Source organism: Opisthocomus hoazin, chromosome 23 (genome assembly GCF_030867145.1).
Source record: "Opisthocomus hoazin isolate bOpiHoa1 chromosome 23, bOpiHoa1.hap1, whole genome shotgun sequence".
NCBI classification, from domain to species: domain Eukaryota; kingdom Metazoa; phylum Chordata; class Aves; order Opisthocomiformes; family Opisthocomidae; genus Opisthocomus; species Opisthocomus hoazin.
The window spans coordinates 5,742,194-5,767,279 of NC_134436.1; the positions used below are offsets into that span (position 1 = coordinate 5,742,194).

General features: G+C 50.6%; 1 protein-coding gene across 1 annotated transcript in view; it reads left to right on the plus strand.

Annotated features, from left to right (window-relative positions):
* The window catches only part of ETF1 (eukaryotic translation termination factor 1), a 28,362-nt gene continuing 3,276 nt past the window's right edge, over positions 1-25,086 (plus strand). The window contains exons 1-9 of the mRNA XM_075442000.1: positions 1-87; positions 15,352-15,527; positions 16,353-16,492; positions 19,709-19,847; positions 20,739-20,929; positions 21,454-21,583; positions 22,358-22,513; positions 23,096-23,160; positions 24,399-24,546. Of these exons, the coding sequence (XP_075298115.1) occupies positions 2-87; positions 15,352-15,527; positions 16,353-16,492; positions 19,709-19,847; positions 20,739-20,929; positions 21,454-21,583; positions 22,358-22,513; positions 23,096-23,160; positions 24,399-24,546 (1,231 nt within the window). The 5' untranslated portion in view covers position 1. The remainder of the gene's footprint in view (positions 88-15,351; positions 15,528-16,352; positions 16,493-19,708; positions 19,848-20,738; positions 20,930-21,453; positions 21,584-22,357; positions 22,514-23,095; positions 23,161-24,398; positions 24,547-25,086) is intronic.

A 25,086-nucleotide genomic window follows, 5' to 3' on the forward strand; every position in this document is an offset into this window, starting at 1 on the left:
GATGGCGGACGATCCCAGCGCTGCCGACCGCAACGTGGAGATCTGGAAGATCAAGAAGCTCATCAAGAGCCTGGAGGCGGCCCGCGGGTGAGCGGCGGGGCCGGGCGGGCGGCGGGGGCGGCGAACCGGGAACCGGACCGGGGGGGGGGAGGGTGCCGGCCGGAGCGGGAACCGGGGCGCGGGGGCGAGGGGAGGGCGGGTGGCGGCCCCGGCCCGCCGGCCCCTTCCCGCTGCCCTTTTGTCTCCCCGCGTGGTGGAGCCGCCGGGGCTGGGGCTCGGGGGGGGAACCGGGGGGCGGCCGGGCCGCGGGAGGGAGAAGGGCAGCAGCGCCTGTCGCTCGGCTCCCCGCTGGCCTCGGCCGGGCCGCGGCTCCCCGGCTGCCCCCCCCACCCCGGGCTGTCACAGAGCGGGGGAGCGGGGACCCCCCGTGGCTGGTGGCACCGGGAGCGGCGGGTTCCAGCTGGAGCGGGGCGGGGGGCGGGGGGGCTCCTCCCGAGGACCGGCTGCTGCTAGGGGGTGGCGGGCAGGGCAGCGGTCACCGTATCACCCCGCTTACCTCTCGCACCCCTGTCACCAGTGCAAGCGCTCGGCTCCGCTCCCCCAAAACTACAGTGCCCTGGTGAGGCCCTATCTGCAGTGCTGTGTCCAGTTCTGGGCTCCCCAGTTCAAGGAAGATGAGGAGCTACTGGAGAGAGTCCAGCGGAGGGCTGCGAGGATGATGAGGGGACTGGAGCATCTCTCCTACTAGGAGAGGCTGAGGGAGCTGGGCTTGTTCAGCCTGGAGAAGAGAAGGCTGAGAAGGGACCTAATATATGCTTATAAATATCTGTAGGGTGGGTGTCAGGAGGATGGGGCCGGACTCTTTTTGGTGGTGCCCAGCGACAGGACAAGGGGTAATGGGCACAAACTGAAGCACAGGAAGTTCCGTCTGAACATGAGGAAGAACTTCTTCCCTCTGAGGGTGACGGAGCACTGGCCCAGGCTGCCCAGGGAGGTTGTGGAGTCTCCTTCTCTGGAGATATTCCAGACCCGCCTGGACAAGGTCCTGTGCAGCCTGCTCTGGGTGACCCTGCTTTGGCAGGGGGGTTGGACTGGGTGACCCACAGAGGTCCCTTCCAACCCCGAACATTGTGTGATTCTCTGAAAGCAAGCCCTTCCAAAGTTTGGACAGTGTTTCAAGTTTAAAGTCTCAGAGCCTGCTTGTACCATCCTCACGCTTTGAGTTCTTTTTTTTTTTTTTTTTTCCCCCACCAGAAGTAAAATTGCTGGGTGTTCTTGCAGCCCACCGTGTGGCAGAGGTGGTACAGTGCCTGCTTCTGGGGGTCTCACTGCGCAGTGCCTCGGTGTGTGGGGGGAGAAGCCGCTCGGGCTTGGGTAATTCCAAGAACTGCAGGTTCCGGAGCTGTAAGCTAGCAAAGAAAGCGTGTGTCTCGGTATACAGCGCAATAAAATAAAAATGAAGGGTGACTCGTTTGCCACCTTTGTGGCTCCAGTTTCCATACACTCACCTGAACCGGTGCTCGTCTGGCTGGGGCACCGCTGGCATCGTGCTGTGGCCGCCCGGACGGCGGGTCGCCTTCGGACGGCCTGCGTAAGCCGAGGGCCCGCTCCTGCTTTCCCTTCGCGCTGCCGCTTGTTCTTCTGTGTCGGGTAGGCCAGGGGAATCGCTCAGCTGAAAACTAACCCAGGCAGGAGGGGACCCCAAGCCACAGGTCTCCCCAAGTTTTTTTTTTTTTTACCTGACTTACAGCTCAGGTAAGTTGTAAGTCAGGTAGCTGTGCAAGGGATGGGTGTGTGGGAGAAGGGAGTGTGGAGCCAGGGCTTTTGAGCAGAGTGAACTTCTGGCTGCCGAAGGTGATCATTGAGCGGTGCCTTCGCGCAGCGTTGACAGCGTGCGCTGTACTCGCAGGGAGGTCCTGGCAAGCGCGGGAGCGTGTAAACGACTTCTGCCGTGAAGGTGACAGGGCCTGGGGAGCTGCGGGTGTCCGTCGGTCCCTGTAGCAGCGCTGAGGGGGGCTGGGGCATACTTTGGCTCTCTGTGATTTGAAACATGGTAGCATGTGTAGCATGTCTGCCTTTAGGGGCAGCTCTTGTGTTGTTTGGAACAGGTGAATGTTGCAGAGAAGGAGATTAGAAGTATTGGAGAGCTCTGGGGAGAGCTGAGGCTGAAGGGCCAGCTTGGAGCGTGTGGCTGTTAGGGGCAGCAGCTTCCTGGGGCCACAGCCCGGCTGTCTTCCCTCTTCCCCATCAGTGCTCCCTGGCACATCTCTGCTTCGTGGTAAAGAGGCCGCAAGTGCTATAAAATGGGTGTAGGAGGTTTTGCTGAGCCCTCTGGATCCACATATCTCCTAAATGTCGTGATACTGCTGTTCCTTAATTTAATATGTGTGCTAGCTGCTAAACCGCCACCTGACGAAGGCTGCTGATGCTAGCAATCCTGCTATAAGCAAGGTTATGCTGGTTATGTGTAAATGCACGTCGTGCTTCCAAGGACTCCTAGCTAAAATTATCCTAGTCTGCCTGGGTCCAGCAAGGGGAAGAGATGCTGCAGCTTTTGTCACCAGAAGCGTTGTTAGGCTCCCCGGCTCGAGAGGCGTGAGGCGGTGAAACAGGCTTTTCCGGCCTTTGGGAGAGTCGCTTCCTCTTCCTGCGAAGTAGGAAGACCTGTTCTGGGGTGGGTTAGGGGGCAAAGCCTTTAAACTGGGTGATGTGAAGGGCCAGGGCCTCCTTGGCGTCTCCACCTTCCCTTACTCATGCACTCCTAATAGTGACCCAGCAGCAGTGTCCCAGTTTCATGTGCTGGTTGTTCCTGCAGTGGATCAAAGAGATGGGAAATGCAGGAAGCTGGAGCTCGGTGTTCGATTCGCGTGTGGCGGTTGGGGCACCTCCGCTGTTACCCAGCGATGAAGTCTGCAGAGTGATATCAAAAATGCTATCAGAATGTGAAGTGAGCGTAAGAGCAAGGAAATGCTTTTATCGTGTCTGGGATAGATGAGGGAAGTGGCAGTGTTTGGCCAGAAAGCCAAGGGAGAAAATTAGAGCTTCAGCTTTACCAGAAGCTGATCGGCTAGAGGCCAGCGAGGGGAAGGCTGCTTCTCAAACTTTCAGGTAATATCCTAGCGAGAATGTCCTATGCTGTGTTTCCTGCCTCGCTTAGGAGAGCTCGCTCTCACTGCTCTCTGGATAGCAAGAACCTGGCAAGCCAAAGCAATTTAAAAATAATTTTTAAAACCCCCAAACCCTGCCTCCACTGGCAGGGAGTAGAAGGAGCTGTTGTCTGTATCTTGCTTCCTGAACCAGAAGTGTCTGTTATCGCGTCCTAGCTCGTCCACAGTCGATCTGCAAACTGTCTGATACTGTACAAAGCTAGTGAGCTGATCAGTCTGATGTGGTGAGGAGGGCAGGGGGAGCAGCTGGTATCTGCGGGGTGTGTATGAAAGAGAGCAAAGGGGGCCCGAGTTCTGCTCTGCAGGCAATTAACCTTTCTGGCCAGAGGAAGAGGAGGGTAAAAGGCTGGTGATGAGCAAGTTACGCCCTTGTGAGCAGTCTGGCCTTGTCACTCATCCCTGGTAGCTTGGAGTGCACAGACTTTTGTCAGGCATCTCTGCTGCTGCCCTGCAAAGAGATTCTGTGTTCGGTCCACAGTTAGCTGTTGTGAAACGGAGTCTTGGTGCAAGCCTGTGCCCCCCAGAAGCTGCAGCCGTGCCTTTGCCTGTGGGTGTTGCAGCAGCTCGAGTGGAAGCAGTACTAACCACTGTGTTTTCCCCTGAGCCTCTCTCGAGGCTTTTCTGCTGTTGCTTCACTCAGTTTTCCAGTGTCAGTGTTACACTGACAATCACTCTTTGTTCCTTTGGTCTTTGCAGTGTTGAATAGTTAGCAGAGCTCTGGTCGGGTGTTTTTTCTGCTAATCTAAGCTGTGAATGCTTGGCAAAATCAGATATCGGCAACAACTGGCAGTCTCCTTGCAAGCTTAGGCCTGAGAGGTCACATCTGAAATGTGTTTGGAAAAGTTTTTCCTGCAGACAGCTCTGCTCAGAAGCGGTTTACTCGCACCTCTGCAGGGCAGGTGGGCTCCCTGACCCTCAGTGAGAGTGCAGCGGGTGCTGATGCAGGATGTGGACCTGCGTTGTAGTGGTAAAGCCTTCAGGAGCCTGCTCCGTTGAGACATCTCTCCTGCCTGGAATTTAAAGGCAGGGCTAGATTCTGTTCGGAGCAGTAGCCCTTACGAGTTGTTTTACTGAAACAGGGAAAGAGGAGGCAAAGAGGATGGTGTCTGTCTGCAAGCACAACTGAGGCTGACAAACAGTGTGGATGAACATTTTTCCAAATCACGTATTTGGAGGGTAGGGAACAGGGCACATGTGGGCTGCTGAGCAAGTGCAAAAACGAAGTCCAAACAAGTAACTTCCTCTGGTTGTAACTGGAAGAGATGTATCCAGGCAGGAGAATGGAGAAACGGCAAGAGAAGGTGAAGTCTTGGTGTCTCCAGAGCCATGGGAAGGCAAAGTGATGCAGGTTCCTGCTAGGGTTTGGATTGTGCCCAGTTGAGACTTCCACCTGCTGTATGGGAGAAACCAAACATGAGGCAAATAGAAGGTCACCAGGAAGGACAGAGGCCTGAAAATGTGTGGGAATTCCTGCAAAGTGAAGCATACAGTAGTTCTGCTGGAGCGTGGAGAAGCTGACCTGTCAATTAGATGTAAACGGTTGGCCCAGCTTGTGTTGCAGAAGGCATCATTTGCAGCTGGGTTCTCCTGCAGTCTCCCTGGAGCCTTGCTGGTCCTGGTGGAAGGGCCCAGCTTTGGAGTTAGCCTCAAGCTGCTGCTGTTTCCCAGCCTCGTGCGACAGGGACGGGAGGCTGCTTGGGGTGAAGGCGGGTGGTAGGCTGCGCATCTCCGCACCTTGGGGTGCTGCCGCTGTTGTGAGCAGGCGAGTTGGCAAGGCTGAGACCCGTGTGGACAACCTGGTGGTTCTAGAGAACAAGATGTAGTCTTGGCATGTGGTGGGCCTTTCCAAAGCGACCTGAGAGCCCACCTCTCGTGAGTTAACACGGCAGCTGTGAACGCTGCTTGTAGGGAATAACTGCGTTAGTTACAAGTAGAAGTCCTGTACGGGTTTGCCTTGCTCCTGGTTTCTTTTGAACAATGTGCTGGGAAGCTGGTGATGTCGGGGCTATGTTGTGCTGCGTCGGCGAGCCGTGTTTCTCTCCTGAGTAAGGCAGGGCAAATACTCGGTCACTCCTGGGAGCATCTGCAGCACTTGGCTGTGAATGGCTCCTGCTGCTGATAGCAGGTGCTGCACAGCTTCGTGGCGCTGACGTTGCAGCTGTGCTGGAATAACTGTTGAACGTGCTGGAATAGTTGAGTCTGAACTCCGGTGTGAATTCCTCTCCTGCACCATATATAGTGGTGTACTGTACGGTGTCTTACGTGAGTGTAGCAATACCACCATGTCCAGGCAAGCACCAGTATCACTATCTTGTATTTCAGTGATGTCAGACATCAGGAGGAGGATTTGGTGTGGTCTTGCATTGCCGTGGCTGGTTTCTGGCCACGTTGCCAGAGAAGTGTCGGTTCAGAGGCTCCCTCCCCTGCTCCCAGACAGGCAGCAGATCTCTTTCCCTGCCTTCCCAGTCGGGATCCGTTTGTTGTTGTGGCTGTGCCTCGGGTCTGGGCTCTGGGAAGCAGTTTAACCTTCGACATAGGATCTGTTTCTGCAGAGCCGAAGCTTTGACCTTAGGATGTGGAGTATGATGGAGACCTTGGACCGGGCCTGGGTGAGCTGGCCGATCTGTGAAGGGCAGTGCTGTGGCGAGGTACCGCCTGGCTTTCCAACCTGTGCTGCGTTAATCAGGTGACAGTGCTGACGTGTCGTGGGAGAGCCTCGAGGATCTCTCCGCCGCAAGCTGATGTCTCCAGTGGACCCACCTTTGCGATAAGCCTTTGCTTCGGCTGGAAGGTGGGCTGGGCCAGCCCTGGGGTGACGGGCTGTCTTTCGCTCTGTGGGCAAGGTGAGGCAGGTGAGCGTGGCAAGGACTGGAAGAGCAGTGTCTGTGGGGTGGCACGTGGCAGTTAGCCTTACTGAAGGTGAATTTTCTGCTTTGGCTGTATGATCCGTCATCAGTGTGGAGTGTTCAGGGAAGAGGAGGTTAAGATGTAAGTTCCTACCGAAGCCGAATTGCTGCCTCGAAGTAGTGCTTTCTCAGCCCGCTTTCTTAAGAGTAGATTCTAAAGGAGGTCACGGTTCTGTTAGAGGCAGAGGCTGTCATATTAATACTGTCTTTTGCTTCTGGTATTGTGAGGAGAAGGAGGGGGCGTTTGTGGAGAGGCTGGACTAGTCTGGGGCAGAAGTGGTACCCGAGGGCTTGTGGCAGGTAGTCACGCAGGGTGTACTGCGGCTGCTCACATGCTGTGTCCCCGCTTTGACTGCTGGAGTCTCTTCAGGCTGCCAGTCTCCAGTGCTGGGGTTAAAATCCACGTTCCACTGCTGTGTGAGCGGGGCTGATCAGGCCTCGTCTCAGACATCTCTTGGGAGCTTCTGTTTCGGTGGTGTGGAGGGTGGGTGGGCTGAGAAAGCTGCCCTCTCCCTCTGCCAGGCGGGGTGGAATGTCCAAAGGGTTGTTGACATCCTGCCGGCTGCCCGCGTCTAATTGTTGTAAAACATTTCCTGGGCTTTCTCGTCTGCCTGCTCTACCTGCTCCTTCTGAATTACAGCCACAATTAGGAAGTGCTGTTTTGAGAGTACACGCTAGCAAGTGGCAGAAAATGACCTGATCTGGGAGAATGGGTTACGTGTCAGACAAGAACTCTGGTAAGTGTTTTATAGCCTTTGGTGGCTCGGCAGCCTGATACCCTCTTTTACAACTGCGTGAATCATTAGCGAACAGTGTGATTCATACACAGATCATCATTCACATAGAGCTAATGAATGAGCCCCTGACTGCTGAAGACAAATGACGTGGTGGAAGAGGGAATGAGCACCTCAAAAGAGGACAGACTTTTTTGGCTATGTGGCAGCTGGATTTTTTTTCCCCCTGTTAGCTCCTGGTTCCCGTGTCGCTCTGAGGCATTAACATCTTAACAAGCAAATCTGGATTTGTTGCTTCAGTCCTTCAGTGTACATCTTGTACCCAACTGGCCTATTAGCGTAATGCAACAAGTCTTTTAAACTTGGAGCATTAATAATTGGAGAGGGAGGAGGGAGAGCAGGGGAGCTGTGGCAAAACCAAGCCTCCCAGTGAGTCACGAATGTCTGAAGTGCAGAGATGTCTGTTCCACTTACCAGTAATTGGGCATCCGGGCTTTCTGCATGAGGTCAGATGCAGCCGGTGAGGCCTGTTCAAAACATACCTACACAATTACATTTTGTGGTGCCTTGCCTTTGATCCAAGCAGTTCGGTGGCATCGATTCACCTTCCTTGCGGGGCATGCAGTACCCACTCGTGCTGATTCAGTGCTCTTCGGCAGTAGGGGGTGAAGTCAGGGTCTGCTCCTGGAGCTGCAGAACTGATTCTGGATCTGGGTGCTGGCGGTTGCCCGAGCAGCAGCCGCGGTGTCAGAGGGAGCTGGCTCCAGCTGGGGACAAGAGGAGGCTCGAAGCACAGACCTGCTTACATTGACCCCTATGCGGGTCCTGCATGGTGGACTAATGGGCAAGGGCTCGCTGTTACCTGCTACCTGTGCAGCCTTCAGACACGTGATGCCTGGCTGAATTCTCTGCCGTGTGGAGGAATAGAGGTCTGTGACCTGATTCTTCTTTCACCTCCTTCCTGTCCCTGGGGAGTGATGCACGCTGAGCTGGGGAGGCAGGTCCTGACAGCAGCCCAGCGTCTGCTGATGCAGGGGGAGCACTACCTTGCCTGACCCTTGGCGAGACACTCGCCGGCCTTGCCTCTGCTCCTCTGCTGAAGCAGCCGTTGGTTGGCTCCCTGTGGGAAGCTTTCCCTTGCTGCCCAAGCAGGCGGTGCGTTGAGGAGAACAGGTTCACTTCTCTTTCCAGGGTGGGTTCTGGCTTGGTGCTTTGCTCCCTGGCTTGCACTCGGTAAGCTTGCTCGGCATCTGAGGGCTTGTCCTCTTTGAGAAGGTCAGTGGGTTAGGCTAAGAGGGCAGAATACCTTTTCAGGACGGTCTTCATATGCGTGTTCAAGCTGTTTCTGGTTACACAGAGTGCTTTTTGTGTGTCGTCTTCCTGTAATGCTGGCAGATGCGGTAGAAGATTCCCGCCTGGGGCTCTGGGACAGAAGTACAGCGCGAGAGCTTGGTATTGTGTGAGCTGTGGTGGCAATAGCTGCATGGCCTCATGCTGTGCAGCTAAGTGATTTTCCTTTGTCCAGGGTAGAGGTGGCATTTGAAGACTGAAGCGGGAATTAGCTGTCTGGAGTGTTTCTTGGATTCAAGGAAGGGGGGGCTCGCTTTCTCCAATTAGTTCTTATGCCGAAAAGTACTCTTGAGGAAAGAATTACTTGGTCTTCTGGCTCTGTGGTCCTACCCTTGTATCCAGCCTGCCCCATCTTGTGCTTTTTCTGTGCTTCTGAGATGGCACTGGATCCAGAGAGGTCATCTCCGCCTTACTTTTGCGTGGGAACCAGTCTCTTCCTTATTTTGATACCCTGCTTTGGATGACCTGGAAACCTTTGAGGAACAACTTATATTGATATTGCCTTTTGGTAGATGACCCAGAGTTCCGGTGTATGCTGTGGTGAAATGCAGAATGCCTCTGAGGTGGGGTTTGTGAGGTTCTTGCTGAAATGATGCTGTAAAAAGTACTGCCAGCAGCATGGCTTTCAGCTCAACTTTACATTAAAATTCAAAGGACCTAATGGTAGGTCCCGTTGTCAGCTAACCGGTGTCGTGTGCTCTGTCTAGGTATCTGCAGCACTTGTCTCCTGCTTGAGCTGTGCTTTGAGCCCATCATCGGAACAGGGAGTGGGATTTCATCTCTTTCTGCTGGAGACATAACAACAAGCTGTTGCTTCTCAGGCAGCAATTAGGTTGAGGCATGCTGGCTGTGTTTGTTGCAAAGCACTCAACCGATGTTCTCACAAACAGGCAGTGCAGTCTTTGGGCAAGCTTCCGGATGACGTTGCCACTGAAGGGATCCTAGGCTCTAAAGGATTTCCAGGAAAAGTTACGTAGCTTTTGCATCTGCTGCCGTCTCTCTAGATTTGGCATCTTGGGCGGACTTGAGCCACTTCCTATTTGCTGTGAAGGCTTTGTCTTATTAAAAGACATGAAGTCTTTAAAGGGCACAGCTGTGGCCTGTTTGTGTGCTTCACAGCCATAGTTCATAAGCTGTCAGAGCACGTGCGTAGAACTTCCTCAGGGCAAGGTCAACGCTGTTGCACACAGGGCCTGTATGAACGGGGACTGCCTAGTGGCCTATGTTTTGTAAGAGAACTCAAACCAGCAATTTTTCACTTGCCTATACCAAAGGACACTTACCTTTTATAGCACTTCATTCAACGTCTCTGCTCAGATACAGGATCAAAAATCTCAGATACACTTTACTTACGCCACTGCTTGCATGGACTGTGCTCTCCACTTCGTCCTTTGCGGAAGCATCGTGTGCCCGCAGCGCTGCGTGGGTGTTCGTTCCAAAGTGGTGCTCTTCCCTTGGGCCGGTGGTGTGTGCCTGGCGAAGTTCTGCCTTGGACTACATAGATACTGCTGGTATCCGTCCTGCAGCTGGCTGTGGGTGTGTCGGTGGTGGAACTGGTCTAGCCATCGTATAACTTCGTAGTCTTGGCTGTCCCGGCAGCTTGGGCCCCTCGGTACATGTGATGCCTGCCCAGTAATCCGCAGTCCTGTTGGATGGAGGCCAACGGATGTTACCTTGGGAAGGTAACATTGCTTGCAGCGGTATGTGGCAACAGTTGTTTCATAGAAAGCTTCCTAGCTGTGGCATGTGGTTAAGATCACATTATCTGAAAGGTGTTTGCCCCACACTCCTGCCAGCATCTGGCAGTCACATATAGGCCTCATGCTGCCCTTGGCTCCTGGGGAAAGCAGGACACCTATGAAGATAGCATAGTGTGAAAATAAGCTCACTTTGAGCCATAGAGAATGGCTGGCCCTCCTTGCCTCTGTATATCCAGGTTACACTGTGCTAACAGTGAAAAATGTGTTGTTGTGGAACAGCTACAGCTCTGCTGGTGTTTGTCAGGTCTCCTCTGATACCACGGGATAGGCCGGTAACTGCTGTTTGTGTAGCATGGCTGTTCAATTCGTGCTCTCCCTCGCCAGCGCATATCCCGCATTCCAGGAGACAGGTTGAGTGACGGTTCCTCCTCAGACTTATGGTTGGGGTTGCCCTTGTCTGCCAAGTCGAGGGTAGCTACAGTCAGTGCTTGCTGCGTTTGGTACCTTGTGTGGTGTGCAGCCGTGTGGGTAGACATTTTACTGACACAATGCTGTATCAGCTGGTGGGAGTCTTCTAGAAAACCCCTAGGCCAGTTCTCGTTTCACCTGAAAGCTGAAGGTCTAAGGATCTGCTCGGCTGTTCCTTCTGACGGGCGAAAGAGTAGAAACCGAATCCCTGTAGATGGAGATGGCCACCCAGAACAGGAGCCTCAACTGCCAGCTGTAATGAAAACCATCCGTGGGGTGTACTTGGCAGCTTAGGTCAAATGCGACACACTGCTCGCTTTGTGTGCTCGCCTGCTGCTGTGGTGGCTTCCTCCTGCTGCACCGTGAAACGTGCGCGCCGTGGGCACCGCTCCGGGTGCCACACGTGGCCTGGGGCTCGCACAGCGATCCAGCTGGTGCACGGGGCTTGTGTGAAAGCCCTGCGCTTGCTCCTGGAGAGCCCAGCGGTGCCACGCTTGGTCTGCAGCACCACGGCTGTCGGAAGGCACGGTGAGATGCTGCCGGATGATATCTCTGGCAGGGAAAACGAGCTGCCTGGATGCCGTAGTACCTGCGTGCAGGAAGAGTGGCAAAGCTTTTCCCTTCGGCTTTTCGGGGCTAGGTTAGTGATGGTTCAGCGCCGCACACGCTGCCACTCGCTCTGGTAACTTGTTAACATTTGCTCCTAGGTCTGTCTGCGGCTGGGAAGGCTGTTTGTTTTGTGGTACGGTTGTCTGAAATTCAAACTGTAGTAACATTGAAGTTTTAAGAATAGAACAGGCTGGCCTATCTACAAACCTCAATTTTCTAAAGAACTTGCTGTCTTGAGAGAGCAAAACATGCTTGGTTTTGCTTCCCCTTCCCCCAAACGGTTCTCTGGCAGGGTGTAGGAGCAAGGCTGGAGACTGCCTGCAGTGGTTCAGGAGCAACGTCGGACCCCTGATCATCATCTTCTATCCTAGAGATACCTTCCAGGCCACGCCAGATCTGAGCTAATTGCCAGTTACTGGCAGGGCTGGCACAGCGTGAGTGGTACCCAGGCAGTGAAGCGTTCCTACCTTTCCAGAGGTGGGCACTTAATTGCCCCCATGTTTCTTTGCAGTGTGTCGCCACGTGCCCTTAATGCTTGTCATTGTTTTCTCCTCTCCAGTGCCTTGTGCAGTGGCACACGTTGTGCTGTCCCGTGGCCCGGGATGCCGGTTTCTCACACAGCAAACCTTTTGGAGCATTTCGATGCACCTACTTGCGTTACAGTGGCAGCTGTTTGGCTGCTGGGCGGGCACTCCTTAGCCCAGAATAGGGACAGCAACTGTCTCCGGCTGCTTAAAACTTCCTGGCTCCATTCAGGGTGAAAGCATTGGCTTCCAGCTGATCTAGTGTAATTTGTCTTGGGTACGCTAAAACCGGGCGGGAGGGGAACCTCTGAGCCCTGCTGTGCTTGGAAATCATGATCCTGCTGAGCAGGGTAGAACCTGGAGTGCTTCGGGTCCATCCTTCCTGCAGGAGCTCCGGGGGTGCCACCGGGAAGAGCCAGCTCGTTGCACGTTCGATCCCGAGCTGCCGGTGTGAGCGCTGCCCTTAATACAGATTGATTACTTAATTGTTCACCGTAACAGTTCTGTGATGAAGGTCTGCCTGGCAGCACGCTGGCTGAAGGATTCGTGGTTGGCAGCGGCCTGCCGGGCAGCAGATGTCCCGCGCGCTTCCTGCGCAGCAGAGCCTGCTGGGTTTAGTTCTGCTGTTGGGAAAGGCCCCTTTCTGGGGGTCGTGGTCAGCCGGATTTCCCCTGCCTGCTTCCCGGAGTGAAAGCGCTCCAGAACCCAGCACGCAGCTCGTCGAGCTGCTGCGGAGGAGGCACGGGATTTTTGCAGACACACCTGTGTTGTTCAGGCACGGTGGCTGCGAAGGCCGGTAGGAGACCTGGAAATTGTCTTACTATGCAGAATAACCCATTTTTTCAAAGTGTTTTTGAACAGCAACTTTCTTAGAAACTCTTTGCTGCATTTTGTCTCACTGTGGTGAATTTAGCAGATGCAATCACAGGTGGGTGTTTTTTTTTTTTTCCCTGCAGTGAGGTCACATACAGGTACGAGCTTGCTTTGAGGGGGAAACCACTCTCCTGTGGTAGGATAACAAGGTCTTAGCGGTGTGTGAGGGAGCTCGGCAGCCATCCCGCTCACTCGTGTGCAGATCTGCTTCGGCTGGTGTCTTGCTGGCCTCAGCCTGTGTGGGCCATGATCAGATTTAGCGATCGGATCCTCACCGTGTGCTTCTTTAAGGAAGAGGGAGATGAGCAGTGGGTGCTGACTGTTACCTTCAATTAGCTGGCTGCCTAATGAGCTCCTCGGTCGGGTGGGTTAGCTGTACCCAGCAGGCAGTGGCAGCAGCACTGGGGTGCGTGGTGCCCGGGGACGCGGGTGACAACCGACTGCCTGCTGTCCTCCAGGCTCCAGCAGCCTGCGATGCCGTGAGGTGCTCTGGCTGCCGCTGCTCCCGTGGCAAGCTGCACGCCGGCAATTTTGCTGGATTCTGCAGGAATCGGTTAGTGCCTGAAATAGCTTTGGCTGAGTACATAGTAGTGAAAGCGTGTCAAACCCAAGAAGTGCACTTGATGTTGGTAGTTGAAGGTGCTTCTGGATAGGAATCCAGGCTGGGATTTGCTGAAGGGCTGGACCAAGCACAGTACTGTGCTGTGTTAAACTAGTTGGAGACTGAAATGAGGGAGAGTGCATCGTCGCAGAGACCCTTCTCATGTATTTGTTTGCAGTAATAAATCACGAGGGCTGGTGAAGTCCGCTGAATTGCCTCGGGTAGGGTGCTTTGGGCAGAGTGTTGCTAAGGAACAGTGATTTGACTGACACATGTGACTGCCTTACAGATAAGGAGCTGTGTGTGATATAAATAATCACCGGTTACGGTGGCCCCTGCAGGGTGTGGGTTTGGTCCAATCCAGCCGGCTCTCAGCACGCAGAGCTGTGCTCTGGCCAGCAGCATGGCCAATGCCAGTGTTTCTGGGGCAGTGGAACGCAGCAGGCCAGGGGCTGGGATTTGAAGGGTGGCTTGCATTGAAAGCTAAAGGTACCTTTACAAGTGCTTTTTTTCCTGAAGAACTGGTCTTGGGAGGGCACACCCAGCCTTCCTCCTTGCTATTCCCACCTGCTCCCGTAGCTTGCTGTTTGCTGTCTCCCTTCTACCCTCAGTACAGGAAAAGCTGCATGAAATCGCGTCCTAGCAGAGCAGCGGAGTGCCCGAGGGGCACAACAGTCCCGTCTCCCACCACCACGTGGGGATGCCCTTGGTTCGTGCAGCACCAAGGCCGTGATGTGCAGAGTTTTCCAGTCTCCGGGAAGGCTGCAGTCTCTTCTTTCGGAGGAAGAAATGAACCGTGTGAGCTTGCCTCAAGAGTGCTACTTTCAGAAAAGTCAGGAAGAGTTGCTTTCATTCTGATCAGCCCCTTACTCAAAGGAGTCTGCTAGGAATGGCAGGTCATTATATCTCCCCTAAGGCTTGTGCCATTCACTGGGGCAGCTAACTGCTTTAATTGAGTGGTATATGGAGTATTCTTGGCTGGCATGACCTGGAAGTCTGATAGCTGTCAGCATGGCTCAAAGCTCCTTCTGGGAATAACGTGTGCAGGTGTCTCTTTGCCACTTTCTTGATTGGTGTGTATTGGGATCTTGGATATTAAAACCAATTAGTTGTCTTTAAGGTTAGGGACTTATATGACCTACCAGCATCTGTTTCAACTTGGCCTGAATTGAAGATCTTTGGAAGAGGGCTGTGCAACTTTCGTAAAGAGGCTAATGAAGTGATGCTTTTTAAAGCACTTCCCTGCTGTCTCTGTAGCCCAAACATTTCAGGCAGGATGCTAGTGCAAGACAATCTGAAACAGCAGCAGGCAGGTACTGCATTAGTCTTCTCCCACCAAAGAAATGTAAAAGAGCAAAACCCCTCCTTTTCTTTTTTTATGGCTGCAAAGCACTTTGTTGGTTCTCTGACTCAGAATCCTGAGTAGAGGTTTTTTCACAGAGCTTAGCTGGTTTGCCCTTGCGAGGGCTGGAGGACACGATGAGGTATTTGATTTTTATGCCATTACTCTCATGTGAAGTATGAGGTCTGGGTTAAATTTGAGACAATGCAGAAGCAGCACGTCAGGCATCTGGGATACTTCAGTGGCAAATGGGAGGTACCTGCTGGATGGCAGACAGGAACTGCCCCGACTTTCGTTTTGGCTTTGGATGGATTTGAATGATGAGGCTGCTTTGGGGATTAAGACCTCTGCAGGATCCACCCCAAAGCCGTAGGAGAAACGAATATCAAACTTAGTTTTTTTCATTTAACTTAAGCCAGTTCTGTGATTTGTGGGGTCTTATCTCCTGACTTGGTGCCTGGGGTTGGTGCTTCTGAACCAGCAGTCGTGTGCTTAAGCACGCTGTATTTAAAGCAGCTGCCAGAGTTGCTGAGCTTCTCTACAAAGCAAAGTGCTAGTGAGAAAGTGGAAAAGACTAACTGCTACAAAAGGATCCTTCCAGTTCAGTTTTCTGAGAAGAACAGAATGTTAAAACAGCACTTGGGCTGGCTAGTGCTCCAGCTGTCTGAGAACAAATGGAATGGGCTTAAAAATGTCCTTGAAGTATGTGGCTGCATTGTTTTAAATAATCTCTGCTGGGGACTGCTGACGTGCCTTTAGCTTGCAGCCCGTAGCCTGAACATATGCTCTTCTTTTCCAGAGTAGTATCCCAGGTTAAACGAGCAGCTTTTGGAGGACTTGCTTGGTAGTGGCTAACCTGAACACTTTGTCATGGAGTCAGATCCTCTGAAGAGCCTGTTTTGTTTTCTTTTCTCTCCCATTATTGTCCAGCAGAAGGGGGATTGCACCGATAATGGTGAAGTGAAGCATCCTTGGGAGAGAGGGAGGAGAGACAACCGCGTGCATGGAATATGGTATGAATACACTTGTTGCTTTGGCTGGCAGCTGCTCACAACCCCTCTTTTTTTCCTTTCTCAGCAATGGTACCAGCATGATATCGTTGATCATTCCCCCCAAAGACCAGATTTCACGAGTGGCAAAAATGTTAGCGGATGAATTTGGCACCGCCTCCAACATTAAGTCTCGAGTGAATCGCCTTTCAGTACTGGGAGCCATTACATCTGTACAGCAAAGACTGAAACTCTATAACAAAGGTAACTTCTAGCTTGTATGGATGCTGGCAAACTTCCCTTACATGGAAGCAGCCTTAAGTTCTTGCATTATGCAGTTATCTGCTAATCAAATCTGGCCTGTGCTGCTGTTTTGCACGGATACTCCAGGTACGTTGCCGATGGGTGGCTACTTCAGGGGTAGGCCTTGGGACTAGAATAGTAAGATGGTCCTTGACTCTAATAAGTGGGCTTATGATTCTGGCCTTCGCAGTGCTGACTCTGCTAAAATTGGCCAGCCTTAAGAGCTGTTCCACAGTAGTTCATCCGCATCAAACTAGTGGTTTTCCATCAAGCGGAAACTTATGCATGCCTTCTGCATGCCAATGTGCAGCTGCCATGGTTTTGGGAGGAAATAGAGCCAGGCCACCCAAGATGAGTACTGGCAAAGAGTTCGTCTTTACTGTCTTTACGCTGTCAAATGGCCTTCATTGAGGTGGTCAGTCTATGAAGTGCTGTATAAGAACTAGAAAAGCTTCACGGGGATGTCCAGCCTGTTTCTAGATTCTGTGAGCTTGCGGGCTCCTGGGTTTAACAGCCAGGTACATGTTCTTGCAGCTTTGTTGCAAGTCTTCCCATGTTTGTTACCTTTAGCTTCCTGCTCTAAGCTGCTCAGTATAGGTGCACTGAATTGGTTCAGTTTCCATCATAGAGGTCTGGGAGGGAATGAGGAGGGGGAAATGGAAAGTAAAAAAACTTTGGAACTTCAATTTCAACTCTGCCTTAATTTCAAGACCTAGTAGTTAGGTTTTGATGGGTACAGCTTGCCATATTTCTTAGTGATCTAAAATTGCATTGTGTCCTTTATAGTACCTCCAAATGGTCTGGTTGTTTACTGTGGAACAATTGTGACAGAAGAAGGAAAAGAGAAGAAAGTCAACATTGACTTTGAACCTTTCAAACCAATCAATACGTCGTTATATTTGTGTGACAACAAATTCCACACAGAGGTAAGAAGTCTCCTATTGCCTGCTGGTCTGGCAGTAGTCAAAGTCAGACTCTTTGCTAGACTCACTGGAACGATCCTTGGTGTGCTGGAGTCCACGGTCTGTAGAGCAGCAGGCTCTAGCTAGGACATCCTGCTGGTGAAGCCGCTGGATGGCTTGTGACTGGCTGGTGTTCAGAAATGTGTGATATTGTCCAGCTCCTGCTACAGCTGACTTTATGGGCCAGCTGGTAACTGCTGAGTTTGTGTAACCCGCAGGCATAAGCTTTCCGCTGTAACTGGAGGCAGGGTTTTTTTCTTAACCTTAGAGGCCCATAGATCTTATTCCAAGCCAGGCCTTAAAGTAATGCCAAGACAATATTAACGTTGCCAGGCTTGATGTCAGATGTGTTAACTGAGCCCCTTGATGGAGAACTGGCTTGTGCCTAATCTGACTGGGCTAAAGTGGGATTATTTTTATCCAACATCTGCTTATCTTAGTTAAATGAATGGTTTGAGGCATATTTAAAGTAATGTGGATTACACTGGTCTTGACTGCATGAAGTCAGTTCCAAGTCTGTTTTGGCTCTGTTGGCAGTTGCAGAGGTCTCGATATTTGTTGTAGATGACTGCCTGCCTTTCATGTCCATGGTGTTCACCACGATAAATGTGTGGACTGAGACTTAGTTGCCTGCCATCAAACCCCTATGACATGGGCCTGACAAGCCCCTCAGTGATGTAGTTCTGCTTGTTTGCTTGGATTTTTGGAGATCTGATCCATGCTTGGGTTCGAAAGGGCAGGAGTGCAGGAAGGAAAGGAATACTTGTTGCACAGGTGGGGTACATTCTGTTATTCTGTCTCCTCACCGAGGGTGAAACCTCAGTACACCTTGGACCTAGCAGGGATAACACGACTGCGCACAGGTACAGCTCTTGAGTTCTGCTGAGCCCACGTGTCCAGGGGCGATTGAAAGCAAGCGGTAAATAAGAGAATTCAGGAGCGAGCCAGAGGTGCAAAGCCAAGGGAGGTGTTTGTCCCTGCAGTTGTTGGCAGTGGGTGGACAGTGTTGGGTTGTCTCCTGCCCTATCAGGAAAGGTATTTATTTGTTCTTGGCTGCAGCTCCTGCCTCAGGGCACCGATTCAGTACAAAAAAAGTAGCTGCTGCCCAGTGGGCTGTTCCCAGGAGGCAGCTGTAAATACACTCTTGCTGGCGTGTAGCACTGCTCAGCAAGAGAGTGGCAATAACTTGAGAGGAGTTTGTGGTAATTGCTACTGCTGCTGATGTGATTACTAACAATACCTTCCTCCATGGGCTGTTTGCTCTCCTGTGTCTCCTGAGTACGTGATGATTTTACTTGGTATTGTCTGCACTGCAGAATCAAAGCTAGCTGTAAAAGCCTACTGTATGCTGTATGAGCAATGAGATGGTGCCAGCACGCAAGTCTTGATTTGTCTGCCTCGTTTGGTTGTAGAGCCGTGCTCTTACACCAGTAGTTCCCCCCAGCGTGAAACTAGAACTTGACAGATGGGGCATCTGGCTCGGTACATCAACAGATTTCCTTTGAAAATAAAGTGAGGGTGTGTCAAGGAGCAGAAAAAGGATGTGATCTTCACCTTCAGGCTGAAGCTGCAAAGAGGAAACTCGGCCCGGTCTGAAGGAACAGAATAAAAGCAGTAGTCCCTTTTTTGTGCTTGATAGGTCAAACAGTGGAATTGCAGTCGTAGAACTAATGAAGGGGAAACTGAGGGAATCGCTGAGCATTGGATACTTTATTAAAATAAGAGGGAATCAGAGCTGTAGTCATCTGCTGCCTGGCAAGAGCATCTGATAAGATTTCCTCTAGATATTTTATGGCCCGTGTGAAACCGAAGTAACTTCCCAAGAGGGATATGAACCCTGATGTGTGTCTGAAGGGTAGGATTTACAATGACTTATTTTGATACCTTGGCTGGAGCGTTCATTCCAGTCACACGATTTGCTTGGCTCTGCCCCAGTTAAATAGATTGCAATGTAATATGCCACTTCCTCCTCTCATTCATCCCACTGCTGAGGAATTAATACAGAATATTTATTTTGGCCAGTAGATTCCATTAAAACTTAGTGTCTGTTTCTTTTAAGCTTGAAAGCCGTAGACTTGGTTGTGTGGATTTTGGATAAAGATGAGTGATGGTTTTTGTCCTTCCCATTCAGCCCAGTAATCAAGCTGGCAGGCACTCCAGCAGTTAAAGGTCCTGTGCAGTAAACCAACACCATTGCTCTTTCAGTATTAAACTGGTGACTTAAAACAATCTGGAACTTAACAAGTTCTCTGTCCTGCTGATGTGTTTTTTGCCAGCCAGCAAGAAGATTCTTGCTATTGCTTTTACTGGGCGTGTGTGCGCTGACCCTGCCTGCCCGCTCAGGCGGCCCCAGAGGGAGCGGTAGCTGACAGATTCCCTCGAAGGAGCAATGGAGAGTTTGGGTGCTTGTGGAGGTCCCGTATCACCAGAACCAGGGCTGGGCAGGAAACTGGGCAAAAGTAACTCAAAAGCCTTGATACTAAGCAGTGCTGTAGTTGTTAGTCAACTTAAAGGACCTCGCGGGGTGAATTTAGCTGCCTTCTTTAAAGGGGGAAGAAAATTGAAGCATAACTTAATTTTCCAGCAAATGTTATGGCTATCTTTTCTATAGCCAGTTACACATGGGGCAATTATTGCAATTATTGCTGCTGTTACTTAATTCTGCTTTGTAAGGCTGAATTTGTCACAGCCAGTATAGATTTCATCATTCTACCTTTGGGACTTGAAGTCAGCAGGTGCATCAAACCAGTATTTGTGGTAGCTGGCAAGCTGGAAGGCTGTATCTGTGCTCTGTAGTATAAAACCGACCTGACAGATAGCCCAGTCGGTGACCTAAGCAAGTTCTGCTCTCCTGGCCGGAATGCTGGGAAAATTATTCTTCCAGTTTTGAAAATAGTTACCAAGCTTAAACATCGGTTTCCTTTCTGCTCTTGGCAGCATTGTGTGAGATAGTGGTCTGGGGTAGTCTCACCTCCTGAATCTGCTGCTCTTCCTCTAGTTTATTTATAAAAAATAGCAATGACCGCCCTACTCTTCCTATAGTTTATTTGGGGAAAAAAAAAAGCAATGACCACTTACAGAACTGAAATTCATTGAGTTGTATTGTTTCCGGTAGCCTTTCTGAAGCAGGATCCTTAATAAACTGGTGCTTGCTGCTGACAGCGTCGCTTTCTGTTCCAGGCTCTTACAGCGCTGCTCTCCGACGACAGCAAGTTTGGCTTTATCGTAATAGATGGTAGCGGTGCACTCTTTGGAACTCTTCAAGGAAACACAAGAGAAGTCCTGCACAAATTCACTGTGGATCTTCCAAAGAAGCATGGTAACGCGCTGCTCTATTGCAGCAGGACATCGTGGGGCGGGATGTCAGGGTAGAAGCAGGGAACTTGGCCTGCAGGTGTTTAGCTCTGCTCAGTTCTTTGCTCCCTTGAAATCTGACAGCAAAGCCTCTAGTCTGAGCCTTCTGTCAAAATTAATGAATCGCTGTAGTATGCAGTTGTTATTCTTAAAGTGGCACTTTTTATTTCTTGGTGCATTACTTGATTTTGGGACAGTCTCAACTAAATCTGACCAGCACAAGTAGTAATACCGCTTGGTAGTGTCTTTAAAGTTTGCATCTGCTGGTGTTGCATGCGAACCACGGTGAAAAGCAAGAAGCTGTTCCTTGCAAGAAGCACGGAAGCCTACTGGAGCAAGCAAAATTCTAGCTCTGTTTGTCTGTTAGCTACTCCTGGTTTACCGTCCTTCTTTCTAGATTAGGGTGGGACAAAATGAAATAGAAATGTCTCCCCCAATAAGTTTCTGCAGAGACTGCAGTGATGCGTGGCATCAGCAAGGAAGGTACGTGAGGCAGCGCAACAAAGGAACCTGCTTTTAATGAAGGTATAGGGCACAGAGAATGTGCACAGATGTTCAAAATTTCTATAGAGTGTTGCAAGTCTGTATAAAAAGAAAAAAAACAAACAAACCAACCCCAACATACTTCCCTCTGTGGGATATGTGGAGAAAAATCTCCTGCTGTGAATGAACCCTCTTTGTTCACTTGCTGTTTCGATGAGTGCCCCTGGCCCGCCCTGCTTGTGGCAAACTAATTCTGAAGGCTGCATCTGCCCTTGCTTCAGTTATTCAGGGCCCAGTTGGGACCGTGTACTAATAACCTTCCTGAAATGAAATGACTTCCAAACTGCTACCTCGCATCTGTTCTCTCGTAAAGGTAGAGGAGGTCAGTCTGCCTTGCGTTTTGCTCGTTTGAGAATGGAAAAACGACACAACTATGTAAGGAAGGTAGCAGAGACGGCTGTGCAACTGTTCATTTCAGGCGACAAGGTGAACGTGGCTGGTCTCGTTTTAGCTGGATCAGCTGACTTCAAAACTGAATTAAGTCAATCTGACATGTTTGATCAGGTGAGTGACCTTTTCTGAGCAAAGCCCAAATGTTAAAGCTGTCAGTAGTAACATGGTGATATTAGTAGTAGCTCTGGTACAAGATACATCTCAGGAGGAATGTAACCTTGGTGTCTTAAGTGATTTGATCAAAACTAAAAATCTGATGTATCCTAAGGCGGTGTCTCGTTCCTAATACCTCCTGCAAGGAGATAACGTCTCCTTTTTGTAATAACAGTGCTAAGTAGTCTGTCCTCCCTGGTTTGAAACTGGCATTCACGTTCTTTGTGTTCCCAAATCTGAAGTAGAAGCTTTATTGGAATTAAACTCCCCTAAACCTGATCTCTGTGTCCCTGTTGCCTGAAAACTGTGCTTCGGTATTAAGCCTTCAGAGGTTCCTGTGACTCAGAACCTCTGCTTGCAAGTGAAGCAGAACTGATGAATGCTGTGGCTCCTGCCGGGTATTTGTGGCGTTATGAAGTAGCCTTACGGCAGCGCGGTGTAACAACAGGCTCCTTTTCATGTCTGCTCTCTTTCTTGTTTAGCGGTTGCAATCCAAAGTGCTCAAACTAGTTGACATTTCATACGGAGGAGAAAATGGATTCAATCAGGCAATCGAGTTGTCAACTGAGGTCCTCTCCAATGTCAAATTCATTCAAGAGAAGAAACTAATAGGTATGTGACTCCTTGCTCAGCCTTCTCCTGAGCCAGATATGCTCGACGGAGTATGCTGATCTTGCTTTAGAGCTCCTGGTGATGCCTTTGTGTGCTGCCTCAGCCCTGCGACGCTTTCGGAGCTGGGCAGCGCATGACTCGTAGTGATTCTTTCTGTTACCCGGACACCTTCTCAAATGCTGCAGGACTTAATGAGACTGCAAGGAGTGGATTTGTTACTGTTTCTTTTCCCCACCGTACTTCTGGGGTCTTCTGTGTTTATCTTTTCATCAGAGATGGCCTCAGTTTCAGGCCTTCTGGTGATGGGGGCGGGGAGAAGAGTATCTCCTCGGATTGTTTGCATCTTCAGCAGGACTGAAGTTAAGATTTAGTTTGCTTCAAGATGGCAGTAGAAATGATCCCTTGTCTGACTGTCAAAAGACACACATTGCCAGTTTGAAAGTGCAGGAGGGCAATAGTAACGGTAGCTACCTTACCCTGAAAAGAGTGAAGTTCAGTAGTGCCTGCTGGTGGCTTCGTCCGGTGGATCGTTCCCTAGCGAAGGTAAGCCTTTCCGTGGAGGGAGATTGCTGATGGGGCAGCGTTTGGAGTTGAATTTCTGCCCATGCATGTTCTAAATTACATGCTTTGACATGGTATCGTATCCCTTGCTTTCTGCAGCAGTGTTACAGTCTCCTTTTCCAGTTTCTTCTTGCATTCAGGTTGGGCTTGTTAAAAATCCACGTGGCATGATCAGTGCTCACGACAGTCTGTTTCTTTGTATCCTGGCTGCAGGACGATACTTCGACGAAATCAGTCAGGACACGGGGAAGTACTGTTTTGGCGTTGAAGACACACTAAAAGCTTTGGAAATGGGAGCAGTAGAGATACTGATAGTCTATGAAAATCTGGATATAATGAGATACGTTCTGCACTGCCAAGGCACGGAGGGTACGTAGCGCTGCTGTGAGCCTGAAAGGTCCATGAGGATTTAACACGTAAGCCAGCTCACTCGGATAGATTACGTTGGAGGAACTCCCTAAGTAGATCTTTAAGGACTTGATCAAGGGGGTGTTGTGTAGGCAGGTCACTAACTTGCAGCTTCCCAGCTACTCTGGGGGAAAAGTCTGAAGCTAGCAAGCTCCCACTGTGGAGAAGGAATTGCAGTGCTTGGGTGGCAGCTTGGCACAGCGCTGGCACAACACTTGCCGTTCAGCTGTGCGAGTATAAATGTGATACCAGTGCATTATTGAGGGGAGACGGATTTGACCCTTACGGCCAGAAACACAGTTCTGACTGACTGTAGACAAACCATATGCCTGCAGCAGGACCTCTGCCTTTTTTTGTTAGGGCACTACAGTTATTCTCTGCTGGTGTGCCCTGTTTCCCATAGAGCTTTGCCTAGAAAGAGAGGCGGTGTCAACAACCAACACCTCTGTGTTGTAGTTGCTGGCTGTTGCCAATCTCTTGCTGTCTTTAACCTGCATCTGGTAGTCTTGTCCAACCTCATTTTTTTTTTTCCTTCCTTCTCAGAGGAGAAGATCCTGTATTTGACACCAGAACAAGAGAAGGATAAATCCCACTTCACAGATAAAGAGGTATTTCAGCTTTGGGGCTGGTAGATTTATTCTCAATGCACCGGTGCAGCATTCTGAATATTTGAGCTTAGTTTCTCTCAAGCACGTGAGCATGGTGACCTTTCTGGCACTTGGATGAGATTTCAAGACGGTAGCCTGTGGCTCTTCTGTTCACCTTCAGTGTAACCCCTGGATTCTAGACTTGCTTTTCTCTGATCTTTCCTGCTGCCAATTCCAAGGCTGTGTAAATGAGTTGAAGTGACAGGCAAGACGGGGTTCCCTGACCACCATCAAACCATCTGCTAGAAGAGTTTGCTAGCCACCATGCGACATGCAGGCTAAGGTCCCAAACCCTTGCTCCCTGCTTATTGTGCACTGATTTGGTCAATACAACACAACAGTGAGGCTAGGAACTGTTACACGGGTTTAAGCACAAGGGAGTGTTTGCTTCTAGATATAGTTGACATGGGGATCTGTCACTCACTGCATGTGAGTTTCTTGCCTGTGCAGGTCAAAAAACCCTGAAGGGGCGGGGGGGTCTGTAGGGCTTTGTAGAATAAGCTGGGCAAAAAAGTCTGTCCCTTGCAAAAAGGGTGGTCCTCTCTGTCTGGCATTAGGACTGCCAGGGTGGCCATTTCCAGCTGCTTTCCCTCCTGGTGGGGTGACTGCCAATTCCATCTGTGCATGGAAGGTTTACGGTCTTATCTGCAACGATGCGGTGTTTCTATGCCAATAATCACTTGACCTTCTACTTTACAAAGCTATGCTTTTTGCCTCTGTATTTGCCTAGATCAGTATTTCCTGGAGCAAACAGTGCCTGGTTAGATGAGTGCTGATGGACTGTGGGCTGTAAAGCGAATCTAAAGAAACAGTGAAAGCTCGGGGTGTATCATGAGGTGACAGCTGAGCAGAAGAATAAGCAAGGCATTTTCTCTCCTGCTTCCGCACTAACTTCTGTAGTATGCAGGCCCAACACAAGGCCTGGCAGTATTTAATTGCTTAGCACCAGGAGCCTTCTGCTTGTGCCAGCACTTGTCTGATGCAGATGTGTGGGGAACGCCTGCCACCTGGGCCCTGGCAAGTGTGTCGGGCCACTCCAGCCTGCGGAGCGCAAAGGCTGGTGTCTGTCTTCAGACTCAGAAGACAGTGGTGACTTTTAAGCCAAAGACAACTTTTGGTGTGAATTTTCTCAATACCTGACATGCGGTGACTGTAACGTTTTATTTATTTATTTCCCCTCCTTTTAAATGTCTACGTAGACTGGCCAGGAACATGAACTGATAGAAAGTATGCCCCTTCTGGAGTGGTTTGCAAACAACTACAAGAAATTTGGAGCAACATTGGAAATTGTCACAGACAAATCACAGGAAGGATCCCAATTTGTGAAAGGATTTGGAGGAATTGGAGGTAAACAGCAAGAGAAAAATGTGTTTGTCTTTTTGAATGGTTGATTTGATAATCTGGTGTCAACACAAGTGGAAAACTAAACAGATTAATCTTACTCCTATTAGTCACGATACCGGTTTAAGAAACTACCCTGTTCATCAGGGATCTCCGGGTGAATTCAGCCCGTATTCAGCAAGGTGCTGCTGCAGGGGCTGTCACTTTCAGACTGTGTTCCTCAGATCCCTTTGTCCTTCACAGTGCTCGGAGTGGACTTTCCTTCTTTCCAGCAGCTGAATTTCAGAAGGGCTGCGAACTGCTTCACTCTCTTTGCGCAGCTGATGTTTTGTGGCAGAACATGCCCTGCTGTGTAGAAATGGTCTATGACAAACACCAGCCGAGCTTCTGAAGCTGCTGGGTGTCTGTTACTCATCTCTCAGAACTTCCCTGTGCTTTGCTCCCCAATCCTGTGCTTCTTTTTAGAATAAAAGTATTTTTAGCCCAACTTCACAGAGATCTGAGGTTTCTGAAATCTTTCAGTCCTCCTCTGGAGCTCACTGACCA